General features: G+C 33.7%; 1 protein-coding gene across 1 annotated transcript; it reads right to left on the bottom strand.

Annotated features, from left to right (window-relative positions):
* Positions 1-2,066: 2,066 nt before the first annotated feature.
* Positions 2,067-19,771, bottom strand: LOC109792899 (GDSL esterase/lipase 1-like). The gene is made up of 6 exons (XM_083071928.1): positions 19,632-19,771; positions 14,548-14,738; positions 13,333-13,451; positions 3,261-3,491; positions 2,889-3,147; positions 2,067-2,785 (listed from the first exon to the last, which is right to left on the bottom strand). Exons 1-6 carry the CDS (start codon positions 19,769-19,771, stop codon positions 2,550-2,552), a joined length of 1,176 nt encoding a protein of 391 aa, XP_082928054.1. The 3' UTR covers positions 2,067-2,549.
* Between the last annotated feature and the right edge of the window lie 8 nt (positions 19,772-19,779).

The raw sequence follows: 19,779 nt of genomic DNA, 5'->3' as shown, positions 1-19,779 counted from the left end.
ATGATTTTTTTTATTATAACAATATTTATTATAGATAAGAAATAAAAAATGAGAGAAAGAGATTAACTAAAATACCTCTTGAATGAGCTCTATTGAATCTTCAAAATAGGGAGATTTTAGGTGCTTTGTGGCAACCTTTCACACTACAATATGCCTCACAAAATCTCAAGATTACAGAAGAGAGAAAGAGAGAAAAAGAGAGAAATTTCGAACTCTAAGGAGTCTGGACGAAATTTGGAGTCCTGAGAACTCTGCCCGAGATTTCAATTTATAGGCATCAGATGTGGGCTGGAACGACCCGTTCTGGATTCGGAATGGCCCGTTCCAGATCTAAACGTTATGTGTTAATTTTGCACCCTAGAACGGTCCGTTCAGGAAACTAGAACGGCCCGTTCTGAAATGAGAACGACCTGTTCTAAAATGAGAACGGCCCGTTCCGGGGTACAAATTAACACTAAATTCCCTTCCCAAAATGGCCCGTTCCAAACTAGGTTTGTTAGGCCTTTTTAACCTCTTGGAAGGGCCCGTTCTGGTTTAGGAATGGTCCGTTCTAGACAAAGGTTTTAGGCCCTTTGATTGGTTTGGAACGGCCCGTTCTGGTCTGGAACGGCCCGTTCTAACCTACAATTTTTTAGCCTTTTAGGAGCCTCGGAACGGCTCATTCTAGACTTCGGAACGGCCCATTCTGAGCCACTAAAAACAGTTGATTTGGGCTTTTGGGCCCTCTGATGTCCTATCTTGTTGTTTGTATGCCCCCGGACGAAATTGGGTGTCTACATATATGATTGTCAATTTCCATCAGTAATATAACTTTTCTTACGAAATTTTTTTCCATCAAAAATATAAATTTTCCGATAGATTTATATCTTTCAAAAATTACTGACAGATATCTAAATCCATCAGAAATATATATAAATTTTTCGACGGATATATCTGTCAAAAATATATATTTTTCGATGGATTTGTTTTCGTTGCAAAATTTATATTTATATTTCCGACGGATTTGTATCCGTCGAAAATTATCTGAAAAAAATATAAATTTTCTTACGGATTTTTTTCCTTCAGTAAAATCTGTTGGAAATATAAATTTTTTCGATGGATTTGTATCCGTCAGAAATTATATGTCGGTAATTTACATTTTTCTTGTAGTGAGTTTCACCAATCACAAACAAGCCATATAGACATGTTTGAGACATGTAGGAGATAACTAGATCTAAAAGAGCCAATGAACAAGTGTCATGTGTCCTCTTGTCTTTAAGTGGTTGGAGAAGTAGTTCTAAGATAGAGAATTAGCCAAAATGGATGCAGAAGGTGGCCTTTGGCTTGTCTTGGCCAAACCAAAAACTAAGAAATATGTTTGCTTTGGTTATAACCAAATGAAGGTTAAACCAAGCCAAACCAATTCCTTAGGGCAAGAGAAGAAAAACAAGCTCAATATCACTTTTGGCAATTTTCACACCTTTACTACCACACCATCTAGAATGGCTATTGCCACACCACTAGAATGACTATTTCTACTCAAATACTAAACTCAAAGAAACTAAAACATGGTGACCATGAATACAAGGTTAAATAGAATACATTTCAAAAAAGAACATACCTTTAAACCCTAAAGGCATGACCTAAAAACCAAGAAATATACACCCGTAAATACAAGGTTAAGAACAACCTATATACTGAATTACTATATATAGAGAAATGAAGAACAAGTTATACAAAGTATATAGGAGACTAAGCAACTATGAGGAGAATACATACTTTATGCTTATGATAAGCAAAGGTCGAAACACTTCCTCTATAGTAGCTTCCTCTTGCTTCTTAACCATAGACTTTAATTTGTTAAAGGTCTATGACCTTCAAGGATGGTCATCCATCATAGACTCTAATTTTCACTCTTCCTAAACTTATCTCTTCCAAAAGAATTATTGAAAAGTAGGTTTCTATCATTTTGCTTCTACCTTAGCTCTTCGTATAAAAGAATGTGTTTGAATATATTCATTTAGGGCACTCATTTGTTGCATTAAATGCACCTCCTCTTCATTTGTGCTATATATGGGAAAACAAGGAGTTCTTATAACTTTTGTCTTTGGTTGAAAACAACTTTTCTAAAGTTTGGTGGGCACATCGCCGAACAAACTTTTGTAGAGTAGAAAAGACAACTTTTATGCTTTTAGTAGGTGAAAACTCCAAAAATTCCTCTTTTAACTGAAGTAGAAGATTCATTCTACACTAGTGATGGTATTACATTACATTCATATTTAAAACATTTAAACCATTATCCATTCTCGTATTATTCTCTCATAACATTCATTCTTTACATAATCTTGACTAACAATGCTTCAAGTTCACATCAATAATACATCAATTATTGCATATATATATATCATAACCGGTTTCATATACCAAGAGCTATATGAACTGAGGCCATGAAAGTCCATGTTTTATTTGGCGAGCTCAACGGAAGGACGCAAAGTGGCAGAAACTAAAATAACAGAACTTGGAAACACAACATATAACATGTCTTTCTTGGTAAAACACATATTTATATATCAAAATTCAAATAGTTGTTTTAGATTGTAAGGACTTGTGACAGTGCGATTTCCATTCCATATCAACTCGGCAAAATGCTGACTAGCTCTATCAGTAGGATGAAGAGAGTCGAAAAACAAATGTTGATCCACATTGTCACATAACTCGTATTCTTTTATCCCTTTGTTCCCTCCACAACTATCATCTCCTCTGTATGCCCCACCTCCACAACATGCCACGCTCGCTTCTTTGAACCCTTCAATTCCCAAATAGTACGTCAAAGAGAAAACAATGATTACAATATGCTCACAAATAAAAACAATATTCATAATATATAGTTTTAGGGTATACGGGTATACCATATTTCGCAGGGTTGTTCAACACTTCAGAAAGTGCACTATAGAAATCAGTCACTGAATATTTGAATCCCTTGAGATGTTTCTCTAGCTCATGAAGCATTTTTGTTAGTGCAATGTTGTGTAGTCTTGCGATGGCTGAAAATTCTTCGAAGCATGGACCTGTGCTTCCATTATTCGCCCAATTCCTTATGGCAGGGGAACAACCTATTCGACCCACATTAAAAAATCCAAATTTCCTCCCACCAAGGTTATACATTTCCTAAAATTATATATATATTGGTTAGAATTATGAAAAAATGGGATGCTAGAGATTAAAGACAACAATAAAAAAAAAAAAAAAATCGCATCAATTAATTCAAAGTTTATACTCACTTTGATCACGTCTGTGAGGTTTCCAATTACAATATCTACAAAGTCTTGATGATTAACGGGAAGAAGCGCAGTCGAATTTGGATCCACAAGACTACCGTAGTCATTGGATCCAACGCTAAACAAGTATACAGATTTTGAAATAATTTCCTCGGCTTTTGCTTGTCCCAGTCTCTGACTAAATAATTTCTTTACATTTTTTAAATAACTCAGCTGAGTTTGAAGGTCTATTACCTACATTCATGTCAAGGATAAAAACTCAGAAAAAGCAAAAATCACTATAAAAGAGTTGCTATGGTATAATTTTTCAGAAATTTAAAGATTTTGGTATAATGATTTCATGAGATAATAGTTGAATGAGTTAGGTAGAGATTGAGAGATCGAGGGAGTCTTAGTTTATAATAGCATTTATTAATATACCAAAAAGCATCTATGTATGAATTAATGTATAAAATTAAGTTAATTTTTAGGGTGTGTAATGTTGATCGACTAATTTTAGATAGGTTTTAACTTAAATTACTAGTTCCTGGAGAAAAAAAAAAAAACTTCATTTACTAGTTGAAAATTTTGTTTTACTTTTGATAAAAAAAATGTTCATTTTAGTAGCTTATAGGTTTAAATTTATTTTTTATCTATTAAAATTACAATAACATTATTAAAGTTTCAACTTAGTACTTTATACATACTACTTTAATCTTCAAGACTCGTAACTTTAAATAGTACTTTAGTTTTGAATTTTTCTAATTTCTTATATTTTAGTTCTATTTTAACCTTAAAATATTTATTAAATTTACATTTTATCCATATATTATACTTAAAGGAAGGTTTTTTTTATTCCTTTATACTAATATTTTTTTGAATTTTTATATTATAACTCATTTATTTTAATCATTTTATTACGTTAGCTATGTACTTAAAATTATTGATGCATGATTAGTATAACAATATTAATATATGGTATGATATATATATATATATATATATATATATATATATATATATATATATATATATATATATAATTAATTGTACACAGAGATATTATCTCAATTTATAGGCTGTCGGTTAACGCACAATTTTATTCACTAGTGCAAAAAGACGCTTTTATGTCACCTAAATGACGTTGGAACAAGGCACCACCAACGTTATAAAAATGCGGTGGCAGAATGGTAAATAATGGGAACTAATTTACGTCGGACAAAGGGGGGTTCGACGTAAATTAGCCCATTAACGTCGGAGCTCTCACTATCCGACGTAAATTTAAGTCGGACCCCCCCTAGTCCGACGTAAATTTACGTCGCACCACCCTAACCTGACGTAAATATGCCCCTAAAATCATGCACCTTTCATTTTTCATTCCCGCGCTCCCTGTTTACGGAAACTAATAATCTCTTTTCTCTCATTCTCTAATTCTCCCAGTGCGTTTGTTTCTACATTGGATGTTTATAACTCTCTAAGTGTCTGCACATTACACATTTGAGGTTAGTTTCTTGTCTACGCAAATTTTTGGTTTATTTTATGCTATTTGTTCATCTGGAACGGGCCGTTCTGCTTAAATTTTTTGTATTGTAAATTGTTGATCTGGAACGGCCCGTTCTGATTTTAGTATGGGTTGTTCCAGATGCATTAAAGATGGAATTTTTTAGGCATTGAGCTTTAGTTTACCATCGTATTAATAGAAATATTTATGGATTTTATCCAAAATTACTATTGATTTTTTAGGTTTGTAGTTTAGGTTAGAAAAATTATGAATAACTGAGTCAATAGTTAATTTGTGTTAATATATAGATAATGAATCAAAGTTGGATGAATGCAAGTCGCATTAGTCAAGAGTACAGAAATGAAGTTGAAGAGTTCTTGGAATTTGCAAGACTAAATGGGAAACCCATCAAAGGGGCATATTATTGTCCATGTGTTCGTTGTTTGAATCAGATACGTCAAGAAGTTGGAGAAATACGTGATCACCTGTTTATATATGGTATTGTGAAGAGTTATACAGTATGGACATGGCACGGAGAAATATTAGACATTCCAACAGTGTCAACAACTGAAAATTTTGAAGGGATGGACGATAACTTAGAAGAGATGATACGTGATGTTGGTGAAGAAAATTTTGAAAGAGCACATGTGTATGATACTTTAAAGTTTGATTTTGAGCAACCATTGTACCCAGGATGCAGTATGTTTACAAGATTATCAGCAACTTTAAGATTGTTTAGTTTAAAAACAAGAAATGGCTGGACTGATAAAAGCTTCACAGAATTGTTGGAGTTATTGAAGGAGATGCTTCCAGAAGATAACACGTTACCTAATCGCAACTATGAGGAAAAAAAGATACTATGTCCAATGGGTTTGGAGTATAAGAAGATACACGCGTGCCCTAATGATTGCATATTGTATACAAATGATTTTGCTACACTGAAAGTGTGTCCCACATGTAGATTGTCGCGGTTCAAAAAGAAAACTAATGGAAGTAGTGGTGAGGAAGAAATAGAGGGTCCCCTTGCTAAGGTCTTATGGTATTTGCCAATAATACCTAGGTTTAAAAGATTGTTTGCCATTAAAGAGGATGCAAAAAACCTCACATGGCATGAAAATAGTAGAAAATGTGACAATTTTCTTCGACATCCAACTGATTCTCCGCAATGGAAGAGGATTGATGAAACATTTCCAGAATTTGGTACAGAGTCAAGAAACTTGAGAATTGGTCTAGCTACAGATGGCATGAATCCTTATGGGAACTTAAGTAGTAAACACAGTTCATGGCCAGTTTTGTTGGTCATTTACAATTTGCCTCCTTGGCTATGCATGAAGAGAAAATATATTATATTGTCTATGATGATATCAGGTCCCCGACAACCAGGAAATGACATAGATGTGTATCTTAGTCCATTGATTGATGACTTGAAAATGTTGTGGGACACAGGAGTGGAGGTCTTTCATGCATATCGTGAAGAAAAATTTACCATGCGTGCAATGTTATTTTGCACAATAAATGATTTTCCAGCATATGGTAACTTGAGTGGGTATAGTGTGAAGGGTCATTATGCATGTCCTATATGTGAAGAAAACACAAGTTATACCCAATTGAAACATGGGCAAAAGACTGCGTACACTAGGCATCATAAGTTTCTTGTTCGTAGTCATCCATACCGTAGATTGAAGAAAGCATTCAATGGATGTCAGGAGGATGAAATTGCCTCGACACCGCGCAATGGTGAAGAAGTATATCAACGGGTGAAGAACATTAACATTGTGTTCGGAAAGACGCAAAAGAAGTCAACTGAGAGAAATATCTGGAAGAAACGATCAATATTCTTTAATCTTCCTTACTGGTGCAAGCTAGATGTTAGACATTGCATAGATGTGATGCATGTGGAGAAAAATGTTTTGATAGTGTAATTGGGACATTGCTAAACATCAAAGGAAAGACTAAAGATGGAGTGAAAGCACGACAAGATTTGGTGGACATGGGTATACGTTCTGAGTTGCATCCTCTGTCTATTGGAAGACGCACTTACTTGCCTCCAGCTTGTCATACTCTATCAAAGAAAGAAAAAAAAAGCTTTTGTGAGTGCTTAAGCAGTGTGAAAGTTCCACAAGGGTATTCCTCAAATGTTAAGAGTCTGGAGTCTATGCAAGATTTAAAGTTGCTTGGTTTAAATTCTCACGATTGTCATGTGTTAATACAACAACTTTTGCCTGTGGCTATTCGTAACATTTTACCATCTTCTGTTAGAGTTTCTATTACTCGATTGTGTTTATTCTTTAATGCCATTTGCAACAAAGTAATTGACCCTGTAAAGTTAGATGAGTTAGAAAATGAAGCAATCACAATCTTGTGTCAATTGGAAATGTATTTTCCACCTTCATTTTTTGATATCATGGTGCATTTGATAGTTCATTTGGTTAGGGAGATTCGATTGTGTGGCCCAGTTTATCTTAGATGGATGTACCCTGTTGAGAGATACATGAAGATCTTAAAAGGATATGTCAAGAATCAATACCGCCCAGAAGCCTCTATTGTGGAGAGGTACATTGCAGAAGAAGCCATTGAGTTTTGTTCAGGGTACATGTCGAAATCAGAACCAATAGGAATTCCCAAGACTTGACATGATGGGAAACAATTTGGTAAGGGTACTCGAAGTTTAAAGATTAGAACTGTGAGTCGAACAGAAGTTGACCAAGCACATTTGTACATATTGAACAACACTGATGAAGTAATTCCTTACATATCTGAACACATAGATGAAATCAAGATAGCACACCCCTGGATGAATGAGAAATGGGTATTGAATGAACATAACATGAGTTTCTTAGCTTGGTTTAAGAAAAAGGTTTATGGTGAGGTTAATGCTTCTGATACACTTTTGAGACTCGCGCGTGGGCCTAACAACGATGTCATTACATTTGGTGGGTATGACATTAACAAATATTGTTTCTATACAAAGACAGAAGATGACAAAAGTAGAGTACAAAATAGTGGGGTTACAATTCAGGCTGAGGCTGTGCACTTTGCTAGTTTAAAAGATAAAATTCCCATTACAACATCCATGAGTTATTTTAGATTCATAGAAGACATATGGGAAATTGATTATGTTACGTTTAGAGTACCTGTGTTCAAGTGTAAATGGGTTGATTGCAATACGGGTGTGTGGACAGATGATTTAGGATTTACTTTGGTTGATTTGAATAAGGTCGGCTATAAGGATGAACCTTTTATTATGGCATATCAAGCAAGACAAGTTTTTTATGTCAGGGATCCATGTAATGAGAAATGGTCAGTGGTCCTCGAAGGAAGAACCATGCATGGAACTCACGAAGATGAGTCTTTAGATATGCATGAGACACCGTCTTTCTCAAGCAGATCATTTGGTCCTATTGCGGACCATGAAGTGGACAAAATACATGCTATTCGAAGTGATCATGATGAAGGAATATGGGAAAACATTCCAACCTAATAGGTTTATGTTTATGTATTATTTGTTTTTTTATTAGTTATTATGTTGCTATATTGTTATTATGTTTTTTACTTTATTTGTCTATTCAGTTAATTCATTGTTTTAATAATGAGAGTTTAATTTTTTCAGGATTATGGAGGATTCTGGGTCTGGCAGTGGAAGGAGGGAAGGTAGATCTGTCACCCGATTGTCTGGGTTGACAGCTGGGCGCATTGCCAAGGAGAGGACATCGGTTGAGGTGGATCCTCGTTCTGGCAAGGCATCAGGCCCAAATGCTACCAAGTTTAAGAGCTATTTGGGAGTCCTAGCTCGACGACATGTTTCTATTATCATTCCATCATGGGATGACGTTCAGGAGGTTGACAAGAACCTCATGTGGCAGGATATTCAGGTATATACTTTCACATCCCTTGAATATTATATAACTTAAATACATTATTTATTAATTGTTGTTATTTTCATAGCAAAATTTTGACATTCCCAACACTGAGGTCGTGAGGAGGAAGATGTTATCTGCCCTGGCCACCAGGTGGAGAGACTTCAAGACTTTCTTGACACGGGAGTATGTATTTGGAGAGCGACAAAATGAGACTCCCTGTCTAAAGTACCAGATCACTGATGAGGAGTGGATGCAATTTCGTGCCACTCGATTGGACCCTTCGTGGCAGGTTAGTTATTGATAACTCTTACATTGACACAAATACTTAAGGTATATTTTAATTAATCTCATTTTCTTTTTTGTATTATTGCAGGCTAAAAGAATAGCTGCCCAAGAACGACAGGCCAAGAATGATGCACCCCATCTATTGTCAAGAGGGGGATATGAAAGAAAAAAAAGAAAGAAATGAGGAAGGCTAGGGCAGAGGCAGCAGGGGTTGAGTCTACTGACCGTGTGGAGTCACCTCCCCGCCATGAGATGTGGATAGCAGCCCGGACAAAATCAGATGGGCAAATGACTTCTGAGTCTGCAAGGGTCGTTGCTGATAAAATAGTAAGTAAAAATATATAAACTAAGACTCTTCATTTCAACTCATTTAATTCATAAGTGTAGTTTAGGGTATACTTATTGTTAATATGTTGTAGGAGGGTTTAGTTGAGCAAAGCACCCAGGGCTCATTTGTTTCCGATGGTCGGAATGATATCCTCACAACGGCCATAGGAAGGCCAGAGCACGGAGGCCGTGTGCGTGGTGTTGGTGGTTCTTGGAGCCACCGAGATTTCTTTGGTGCCCGATCATCGAGGAGCACTGTTGACTCTTGCAGTCAAGAGGTTATGCAGAGAATGGAGCAGAGATTGGAGATGCAGTTTGAAGAGAAATTGAAAAATATTCAAAAAGAGTTTGAACAGAAGTTTGAACTTTTGGCTCGTTCTCAGCAACAGACTGCAGTTGCTCATGATGGTGTTCGAGTCAGCACTAAAGGGAGTTGTGTTGCTCCAAATCCCTCACCGGATCAGACTTACACTGATGTACCAAACTAGTGTGAGTTATATGTTGAGGATGACCCCCCACAGTTAGTGGCTATTGGCCGAGTATTTGAGGGTGGCTCAACCATCCATGGTGTCCCTCTATATCCAGACTGGACACGGGTTATGGTTGACCAAGTTCAAGATGCTGCTGCTCAAGTGCCTTTGCCCAATACAGAGGTTCAACTAGTGGGGCAGGCAACCAGCACATTCTTAGCTTGGCCAAAACGTTTGGTCATGCCGCTTTCAGCACGGGCAAAGGTAATTATATTATTGCTCTTTTATATTCTTATAATTCTATTATTGTTTAACTAATTTTGATTATTTCTTTAGGATTTTATCAATCGTGGTAAGGAGGTCATGAGAGAACCTCATGTTGATGATGCTAATATCGCAGAAGCTGAGGGTGATCCCATATCTAAGCTTCTAATCATATTACCACGATTAAAGAAGAAGCCAATTCAATTGCAGTGGGACATTAGAGTTTTTGGAGTTGATAACTCTGATGTTCCACTATACATATCTCTGCCTGATGCATTAGAGATTGTTGGGGGAAACTCCATGTTAAATATATCTATCATACAGTTGTGGGCCATGTAAGTCATATTTTCTTTTATGAGTCTAAATTTACAATAATTACATTTAACTTATAATAATTATTTGTGTTAGGTACATGGACAAATTGAGTGTGGAGCAAGCACAAGCAGAAGTATATGGACTTATTGAGCCTCAATCAATCCAAAAATCAGGAAACACTTAGGTCCAGATCCAGCAATATATGCAAACATGGATGAGTGACTCAAGAAGAGATATATACATGGCTCCATACATTGACGGGTTAGTTTTTTAATTGGTTTTTTAATCATGGTAATTTTATAACTAATTTGTTTGTCATACAATGTAGGTCCCATTGGTAGTTAATGGTAATCATTCCTAAGGAATACACCGTGGTGTGGTTTTGTTCACTACATCGAAAACCAAGCCACGAAATTAAATGTCAATTACAAGGGTAACTAAATTTTTTCATTATGTTTTAAAACTGTAATTATATATATTGGCTAACATTTGTTTTTATTTCAATTAATTAGAATCGTGTTTGGAGCTAATATTTTAAGTGGAAGAGCCAGATCATCAAAGTCATTGCATTTCATATACCCTAAGGTTAGCAAATTAATTCATACAGTCAATAATATTTAAATTTATTGACTTTGGAAATAATAGTTATTTGTTTCTCATTTTAGTATAATAAGCAACAAGACTCGTTTGAATGTGGCTATTACATCATGTATTGGATGAGAGCCATAGTTTCTATGGGTATTATTAATTCTTGGGCGTAGGTAATTCATATCAAAATTTATTTAACTATATTTACCTTTAGGATAATTAACATTGCATATTAATGACACTTAAATTAATGTTTCAGGTCTTTCAAGATCCATCTCCATTGCCCGAAGATGAGTTGCTCAAGATAAGAGAACAATGGGAAACTTTTTTTCTAAGTTTAGTTAGTTAGATAGCATTGACAAACATATGTTTTATAGTTTTTTTAGGATAATAGGATTTACATTGTCATAATTTATGTTTTTTAAGATTTATATATTATTTTCTTTTTTTCATTCAATTTTTAAATATAATTTGAATTTCTATTCTGGACTCCTTGGTTTAGATTTGGTATTCTGGACTATATTTATATGCAGGTGTTGGGTATATAAAAAATTTATAAACATTTAAAAAAAAAAACTCCCACAATTTACGTCGGACATGGCCTTGTCCGACGTAAATTTACGTCGGACATGGCCTTGTCCGACGTAAATTTACGTCAAGCCTTGCAATGGCCGACGTAAATTTACGTCGGACAAGACCATGTCCGACGTAAAATTGTGGCATGTTTTTTTGTCCCTTTTTACGTCAGTCTGGGAGAATCTTCGACGTAAATTTACGTCGTCTTTCAGAGGTGACGTAAATTTACGTCTCCCGTATTAACGTCGGAATCTTTTCCGATGTAAAAGACTCAAAATACGCGACGTAAAAGACCCTTTGTGTACTAGTGATTCCCAACGAAATATGAATTTTTGTAAAATTATAATTGAAATTATTTTCACACGATTAAAAGTTTTTAAGTACAAATTTTCTACCGTTATTTATATCTGTTTTATTTTTAAGTTAAATTCATCAATCTCACTATTTTTTTTTTTATGATAACACAATCTCTCTTTATATACACACATGACACAAGCAATAATCAAACTCAAAATATTTGATAAGTTTTTATTTTACTAATTAAGCTATACTTTGTGATCATCACAATTCACAATTCAAAATCTATCCACCATCCTATACTCTGACTAGAGACCTAGTCAATTCCAGTTTGTTTATTGGGTCAAACATTAGGTACGATTGAAAGGCCAGAATAAAATAATCAAAGCATCCAGAGAACATAACAGTTTAGTGATTGTTTAATTAGAAATAATATTTTATGTAAAATATTATAAATAATATTTTAATGTTGTCAAGAGAAACAAGAAATAATATTTTAATCATTTCAATTTTAGATTAAGAATTTGTTGCCTATGATTTGTGTAAAATAAAAATATTTATATATAAATAACTCTTTTTTTTAATATATATATATATATATATATATATATATATATATATATATATATATATATATATATATATAACACATAAATCTCACTAAATAGGATGTGACTTACATTTTGAAACACTTATTAATCTAATTACCATAGTTCATTATAATTTTTATAAAAAAAATATATAGTTTATGATATACTAACTTATTCATCGCTCATAAGGTCTTGCATGTGAGAGGGTGATGAAAACCTACCAAATTCAAACTTTGGTTCTTTTGTCTCTCACTTTTACATATTCAAATTTGGCAGTCTTTTTTCTTTCTTTCTTTCATTTTCAATTCTAACCATGTATTTGGTAGGAAGAGAAAAAGAGTAAAAAATAAAGTGCATCCAAATAGGACAGAGATAAATATAAAATAAATGAAAATATAAAAAAAAAATAACAAACATGTAGCAAATTATTAAATGTTTCAAAGGAACATTTCCATCTCACATTTCTCTAGATTTAAGAAAATAAAAAGGTGTGATCTAAAACCTTTTTACTATTCTCTCCTCATAATATTTATTCTCACGCAATCAAACAGTCTCATCATGTCATTTCTTATTTATTTACTTTTATAGTTCTTCATTTCCTCATTTACATTATACCAAACTTTTTTCTTCTTTTTTTCTTCTCTCACACTTCTCCCAAATTCATAAAATTGTATTAGTAGAAAAAGGTGTTTGTTTAATTTATTTTTTCTTTTTTCAACTTTTTATTTTAAAAATAAAAAAGGAAAAAAATCTAATAAAAGTAGTTTTGGAATTTTCTTAAAACTCATTCTTCTTCTCTAAGTTTTAAAACCAAAAGCAGGATATGTCTATTTTTTTGATTTATTTTTTACTTTCAGTTTGAATTAGTTATGTTTTTTCTTAGAATTTTCACTCTTACTTTTAAAAAAGATACTTTATAAAAACTATTATATAGTATAAAATATTCAAAAATAAAAATAAAAACACAATCAAACAAATCATTCATATATAATTTGCTAGAATTACTAATATGATGATTATTACCATTTTCCGAGAGGTTTCACGGAGAGCACCCGAACCTCCTGAAGCAAAATTGACACCATACATATATTCATGACCCGGATGCAGGTACGGTGGAAGTATAGGCAACTTAGCAAACTCAGCTACAATTAAAAAAACAAATAATATGTGTTTTTTAATAATTAATACAATTATTTTTTTTTAAAAAATTAGTATAAATTATTTTTGTACAAATGTGTGCAAAATGAATAGATTGTCAATAAGAAGCAAGCAATAATCATTATGAAGTTTTAATCTCCATCCACCCACACAACAATGATTATAGTTTAAAGTTTTTATACAGTTTAAGGTTTTTATATGTGTTGAAGATAGTAATAAATGTCTCATATTTGAATATAATTTTATTAAAATAATCTAATATTTTATAAATGCATGGTTGAATAATTCATAAAAAAATAATTTTAAAAAGAAAAATTAAAAAATAAGAATATTATTTATTTTAAAACATTTTTTAAATATTAAAATTTATGTTATTGTAGAACCGGGGAGGATGTTATGAGAGCAAGACAGAAAAGTAATAACTAATCATATTTTTTTACTCTTATAGTATTGAAAGATAAGAGTCAACTGGTTTAACTGGTTTAGCTTTGCATAATTTGAGTAAAGTTTCAAACCAGGTTTGGATAAAGTTTTAAATTGCTATCACAATCAGACTTTTTTTTTTTTTTTTATAATCTTAACAGAAAATTGAAGATATATAAATGCATTTAATATGATTGTTAAGATGACCGTATTGTAATCCCAAAAACTCAAATTAAATCCTTGCCCTTAAAATTACAGTAGTAGATTTTATTAAAACATTGGATAAGACTTTTTCTTTTTGAAGTATTTCTAAAAAAACTAAAATAAATAAATAAATAATTTTTTTATAAACTAAAATTGATTTACACATTAATTAATTTATAAAAATTATCTTATATAAATTTGCTAAAAAATTACAAATTAACTCATGTATAATTTATAGTTTTAGTTTATAAAAAAAAGTTTTATTTTTTTAAAAAGTATATCAAAACAACTCTTAAAAAATTGACCGAAACATGCTGTTAAAATCATAATAAAATTATAAATCTGACATCCGTTTAAAACAATGCTAACGAGTATTCCGTAGAGGCACAAAACTTACTAATTAACCCCTTGAAATGAAATATACTTCAAAAAATATCATATAAAAAATCATACCAACGAAATCTGGTATCATGCGACCGTCAGAAAACCTGCCAGAAGGGTATTTGAAGAAAGTTTGTCCATAGGGAGGATAGTTTGCCTGGTACGAGGTGGTAGTGTTGATGTAGTTATTGTTTCCGTTGTCAAATAGAGAATCTCCAAATATGAATAGTGCAGCGTTATTCTCAGGCAAGCATGTCCCCATGCTGCCATGACAGTGGGTGATTTGGATCAAAATACCCAAAGAGAACACCAACAAATAATTTAAATCTTTACCCATGCTTTACTTCTTAATTACTTGCTATATCTCCTAGCTAGGTGCAAGGTATTATTTATATATACAACCATTGCATAGCGGAATCATTGTGGTTGATAAAACAAAAAATATAATAGATTTAATTATTTCCCTAGGTGATTATTTCCCTAGGTGATTATTTCCCTAGGTGAAGTCAATAGAGACAAAGTAATAACAACCATTCTTTTAAAAAAGAAATTATTTATCTTGCGATTTCTAATTCATTTTAATAACTTTTTTCATGTTTTTTATTGGTCTCTTTCTATTCTTCTTCACAAGGTTAAAAACTATATGATATATGTATGGTGACTTTTCTTTTACAAATATTTAAATTATCTTAACATTTTTTTACACTACAAAAAATATTATATATAATGACATACAAAAAATAATGTCATTATAAATATAAGATATGTAGATATAAATATAGTTGACATATGTCCATATATAATTTTAGTACTGATTTTTGTAATAGTATTTAACAACACATCGTGTGTACTAAAAATTATACTTGCACTTTTTAATAATTATTTGAATATAATTGTTAAGTAAAATTATTTTTAATGACAAAGTATTGTAATATTATATATGGTACGTGTCACTAGCATTTTTTTGTAGTGTTTGTCGAAATCCGAAAAATTTCGATCTAACCCACAGATGGTTTGGATCTCCGTTTTGAAAATCTCATCGGTTAAGGAATGTTCAAAAACTAGACTAATTCCTAATCAATGATTTTTGAAAAGGTTCAAAGGAGTCACCACCGATGTTTTACTCAAAACATCGAAAAAAGGAAAGGTTTCTGAAAAGTCAATTATGGCCTTCATAATCATAATTGGGTTCGGGGGTCAGTTACATATAGAGCAGGTATTAGGCACCCTACAACGCCCTAAATTGATACCTGTCGCAACCCAAAAATTTTCGATCTCGCGACTAAATGGTTTAGACATCCTTTTAAAAATCTCATTAATTAAGGAATGCCCGGATACCAGACTAATCCTTGATTAATGATTTTAAAAATAGGTTCATGGAGTCGCCACCAATGTTTTACTCAAAACATTAGGAAAGGAAAAGGTTTTTAAAGATCCAATAATGGCCTTGATAACCAGAATTGGGTTCGGGGGTCGATTACGTGTAGGAAAGGTATTAAACACTCCTACAATGCCCTTAATCGGTACCCTTATGATGAAGTTAGCATAGTAAGAATTAATAATTTAAATATTTAATCCTTTTATGAATTTCTATTTACATGCTTGAAATTTAAATTACACGGTTAATCCTAAAACGTCTACATGATTTCTTTTATTATAACAATATTTGAAATAACGGAATACTAAAAAGAAGAGAGAATTGACTGAAATACCTCTTAAACGAGCTCTATTGAATCTTCAAATATGGAGATCTTTAGGTGCTTTGTGGCAACCTTTCGCACTACAATATGTCTCACAAATCTTAAGAAATACAATAGGAGGGAGAGAGAGAATTTTCGAGCTCAAAGGAGTCTTATACGAAATTTCCCGGCCCTGAGAACTGTGCCCGAGTCTACTATTTATAGACATCAAAAGTTGCCAGAATGGCCCGTTCCAGATTCGTAACGACCCGTTCTAGATCTATACGTTATGTGTTAATTTCTCATCTTGGAACAACTCGTTCTAAAACCAGAACGACCCGTTCTACAATTGAATTTTAACTCACAACTGCCATGTTGGAATGGCCCATTCCAAACTAGGTTTTTAGGCCTTTTTGGTGGATTGGAACGACCTATTCTAGTTTTAGAACGACCCGTTCCAATTTTAGAATAGGTCGTTCCAGTTTGAGAACAGCCTGTTCTAGTTTGGGAACGGGCAATTCCATTTTGGGAACAACCCGTTCTGGGCTACTAAGTCACCCTTTGTTAGGCTTTATCCCTTCTAATATCATTTTCTATTGTTTCCATGCTTTTGGAGTTCCTTTCCTTGAAAATAGACGTCCATTTCATTGCTTTTGTGGGTCCAGACGAAATTGGGTGTCTACAATATCCTATGACGAAATTAGCATAATAATGGATAATAGTTTAAATATTTTATTCCCCTTTTTGTGGCTATTCACATGTTATTTTACATTACAATCTCTTACGAAAATGGGTATTTAAACCCCTAAATGTTTAGAATAGTATGTCTACATGATCGCTATTTGTTTATAGTGATTATTTAGATAAAGCAATATGATAAAGAGAGAGAATAGATAATAATACCTCCAGAGAAAGTTTTATAGAATTCTCTTCAAATGTGAGGTCCAGACGCTTTTTGGAAACCTTTTCACACTACAGATGTCCTCGCAACACTCAAGAAATACAAGAGATAGAGAAGAGAAGTGTTTAGGAACTAAAACTAATAAAAATAACAACTTTTCTCTAAATCTTTGGTCTAATCTTCGATAATCTAGTCCAAATTTTGTCCTTTGCATTATGCACGAGGCACCTATTTATAGGCATCAGAACCAACTAGAACAACTGTTTTGATCAGTGGAATGGACAGTTCCAAATTGGTTTGTTATGGAAAAATTTTGAATTTGGAATGGTCCGTTTTAAAATCAAAACGACCCGTTCCAAACTATTGTTTTTCTCATAACAACTTGGGTCAAAATGACTCGTTTTGGTTTGGAATGGCCCGTTCCAAATTGGGAACATCTCGTTTCAAACTTCTAATTCAGTTTTTTTGAGCTACTAGGCCTCTTAATGTTGTTGTTTGGTCTATTTTGATGTCAATTGGGCCCTTAAGGTCCTCCTATCTTCTTTTTATTAGTCTCTATAGAAACCTAATTTCGTTCGGGGGCATACAAGCAATGAAATGGATGTCTATTATCAAGGAAAGGAGCTCCCGAAGCATGGAAATAATAGGACATGACATAAGAAAGCCTAAAGCCCTAATAAGCTGGTTTTAGTATCCTGGAATGGGTTGTTCCAAAACTAGAACGGACCCTTCCCAAATTGGAACGGGTCGTTCCAAGTTACAAAAAGGGCCTAAAACCCTAGTTTGGAATGGGGCATTCCTAAATTGGAACGACCCGTTCCTAAACTGGAATAGACCGTTCTTAAACTGGAACGGGCCGTTCCAAGTTCCTAAAAAAGGATAAAACTTAAGTTTGGAATGGGTCGTTCCTAAATTGGAATGGGTCGTTCCTAAATTGGAATGGGCCGTTCTAAGTTATTAAAAATGCTTAGAAACCCTTGTTTGGAGCGGCCGTTCTGCGTAGTCAGTTATGTGTTAAATTCATCTCTGGAACAGGTTGTTCTAGTTTAAGAATGGGTCGTTCCAGTTACAAAATTAACACAAAATGGTCAGATCCAAAACGGGCCATTCCGATTTTGGAATAGGCCATTCTGGCCACCTTTTGATGTCTATAAGTAACAGAATCGGGCACAATTCTCAAGGCCACAAAATTTCGTCCAAGACTCCTTAGAGCTTGAAATTCCTCTATCTCTCCCTCTTATTGTATTTCTTGACTTTTGTGAGGCATATTGTAGTGTGAAAGGTAGCCAAAAAGCGCCTAAAAGTCTCCTTAGTTGAAGATCTAATAAAGCTTGGTACGAGGTATTGTTCATCAATCTCTTGCTCTATCTTTCACTTCTTTTATTTTAAATATTGTTATAATAAAAGCAAATATATAGACATTTTAGGGTCAATCACGTAATTTAAATTTAGGCATGTAATTAACCATTCATAAAGGGGATTAAGTATTTATATTATTATTTTTACTATGCTAACTTTATCAAGGCCATTATTGGACTTTTAAAAAACCTTTCCTTTTTCAAATGTTTTGAGTAAAACATTGGTGGCGAGTCCATGAATCATTTTTCAAAATCATTAATTAAGGATTAGCCTGGTGTCTGGGCATTCCTTAATTGATGAGATTTTTGGAAGGATGTCTAAACCATAGGTCGCAAGATCAGAAATTTTTGGGTTGCGACAGTCTCTTGCCTTGTTTGGATGTCTTGGATGAAATTGGGTGTCTATAACTGCCCCTCTTTACTTGTTCTTTGGATGGCCATTTGTTGCTTTTCCAAAGGCAAATAAAGACGTAGACATTTCGTTGGGTCTTCTCTTGGTCTCTTCTGATGGACTCCTTCCACCATGGGAGGATCAATGACGTCCCAAGTGAAGAGGGGTTCCTTTGCCATGGTTAAGATGCTGATTTGAGTTCTGGACATTCCTTCAAAGGGTAAGAAAAAGGAGACAAAGGGGAAGGGAAGTGATAGTGGGCAAATAGGGAAAATGGAGGGAATAAGGTTTTTTGATGGCTCTAGGTTGGCTCACTTCACAAAGTGGGGGTGAAGGCCACTCAAATAAACCTAAACTCACTCAAGGAGGAGAGGGAAGGTTGTGGCCATGTGGACCTAGGTGACTAAGGAAGGATTTGAGGCAAAAATGCTCACTTAAATTCATATAATCCAAAATGTATACAAGGTGGTAGGCCAAGGGTATATATAGGAGTAGGAAAACATCTAGGGTTGCATGGCCATGTAATGCAAGCCTAAATGCAAGCTAAATGCAACCTAAATGAACCCTAGATGATGTGTAAGTTCCCTTCCTCCTAAAAGACTAAAATACCCTTTGACCTAAAAATAGAAAAAATGGACTTTGACCTTACAAGTCAAGGTTTAAGACTAAAAATAAATCCTAAGCTAATTTTCCCCATAATACAAAGGCTAAATAAAAATAAAAAATAAAATCCTATCATCTAAAGTACCCCAAAATACAAGGGCAAAAAGGAAATAAAGCAATAAAATCATATACTACTCAAAATAGGCCTAGGAGAAGAGCAATACTTCACACTCATGATGAGTATAGCTCTAGGCATGGTGTCTCCTCCATCCTCCTCCATTCTCCTAGCCATGGACCTAGTAATGGGTCCCATGTGAAGCTCCAAGGGTGGTCCTCCATCATCTTCGTGTTGGCGCTTCCACATTGTTTCTT

The sequence above is a fragment of the Cajanus cajan genome, chromosome 3 (assembly GCF_000230855.2).
Source record: "Cajanus cajan strain Asha chromosome 3, NIPB_CcT2T_4, whole genome shotgun sequence".
NCBI lineage: Eukaryota > Viridiplantae > Streptophyta > Magnoliopsida > Fabales > Fabaceae > Cajanus > Cajanus cajan.
The sequence above is the reverse complement of the archived record's forward strand: the minus strand, read 5'-3'. Positions and strand labels throughout refer to the sequence as shown.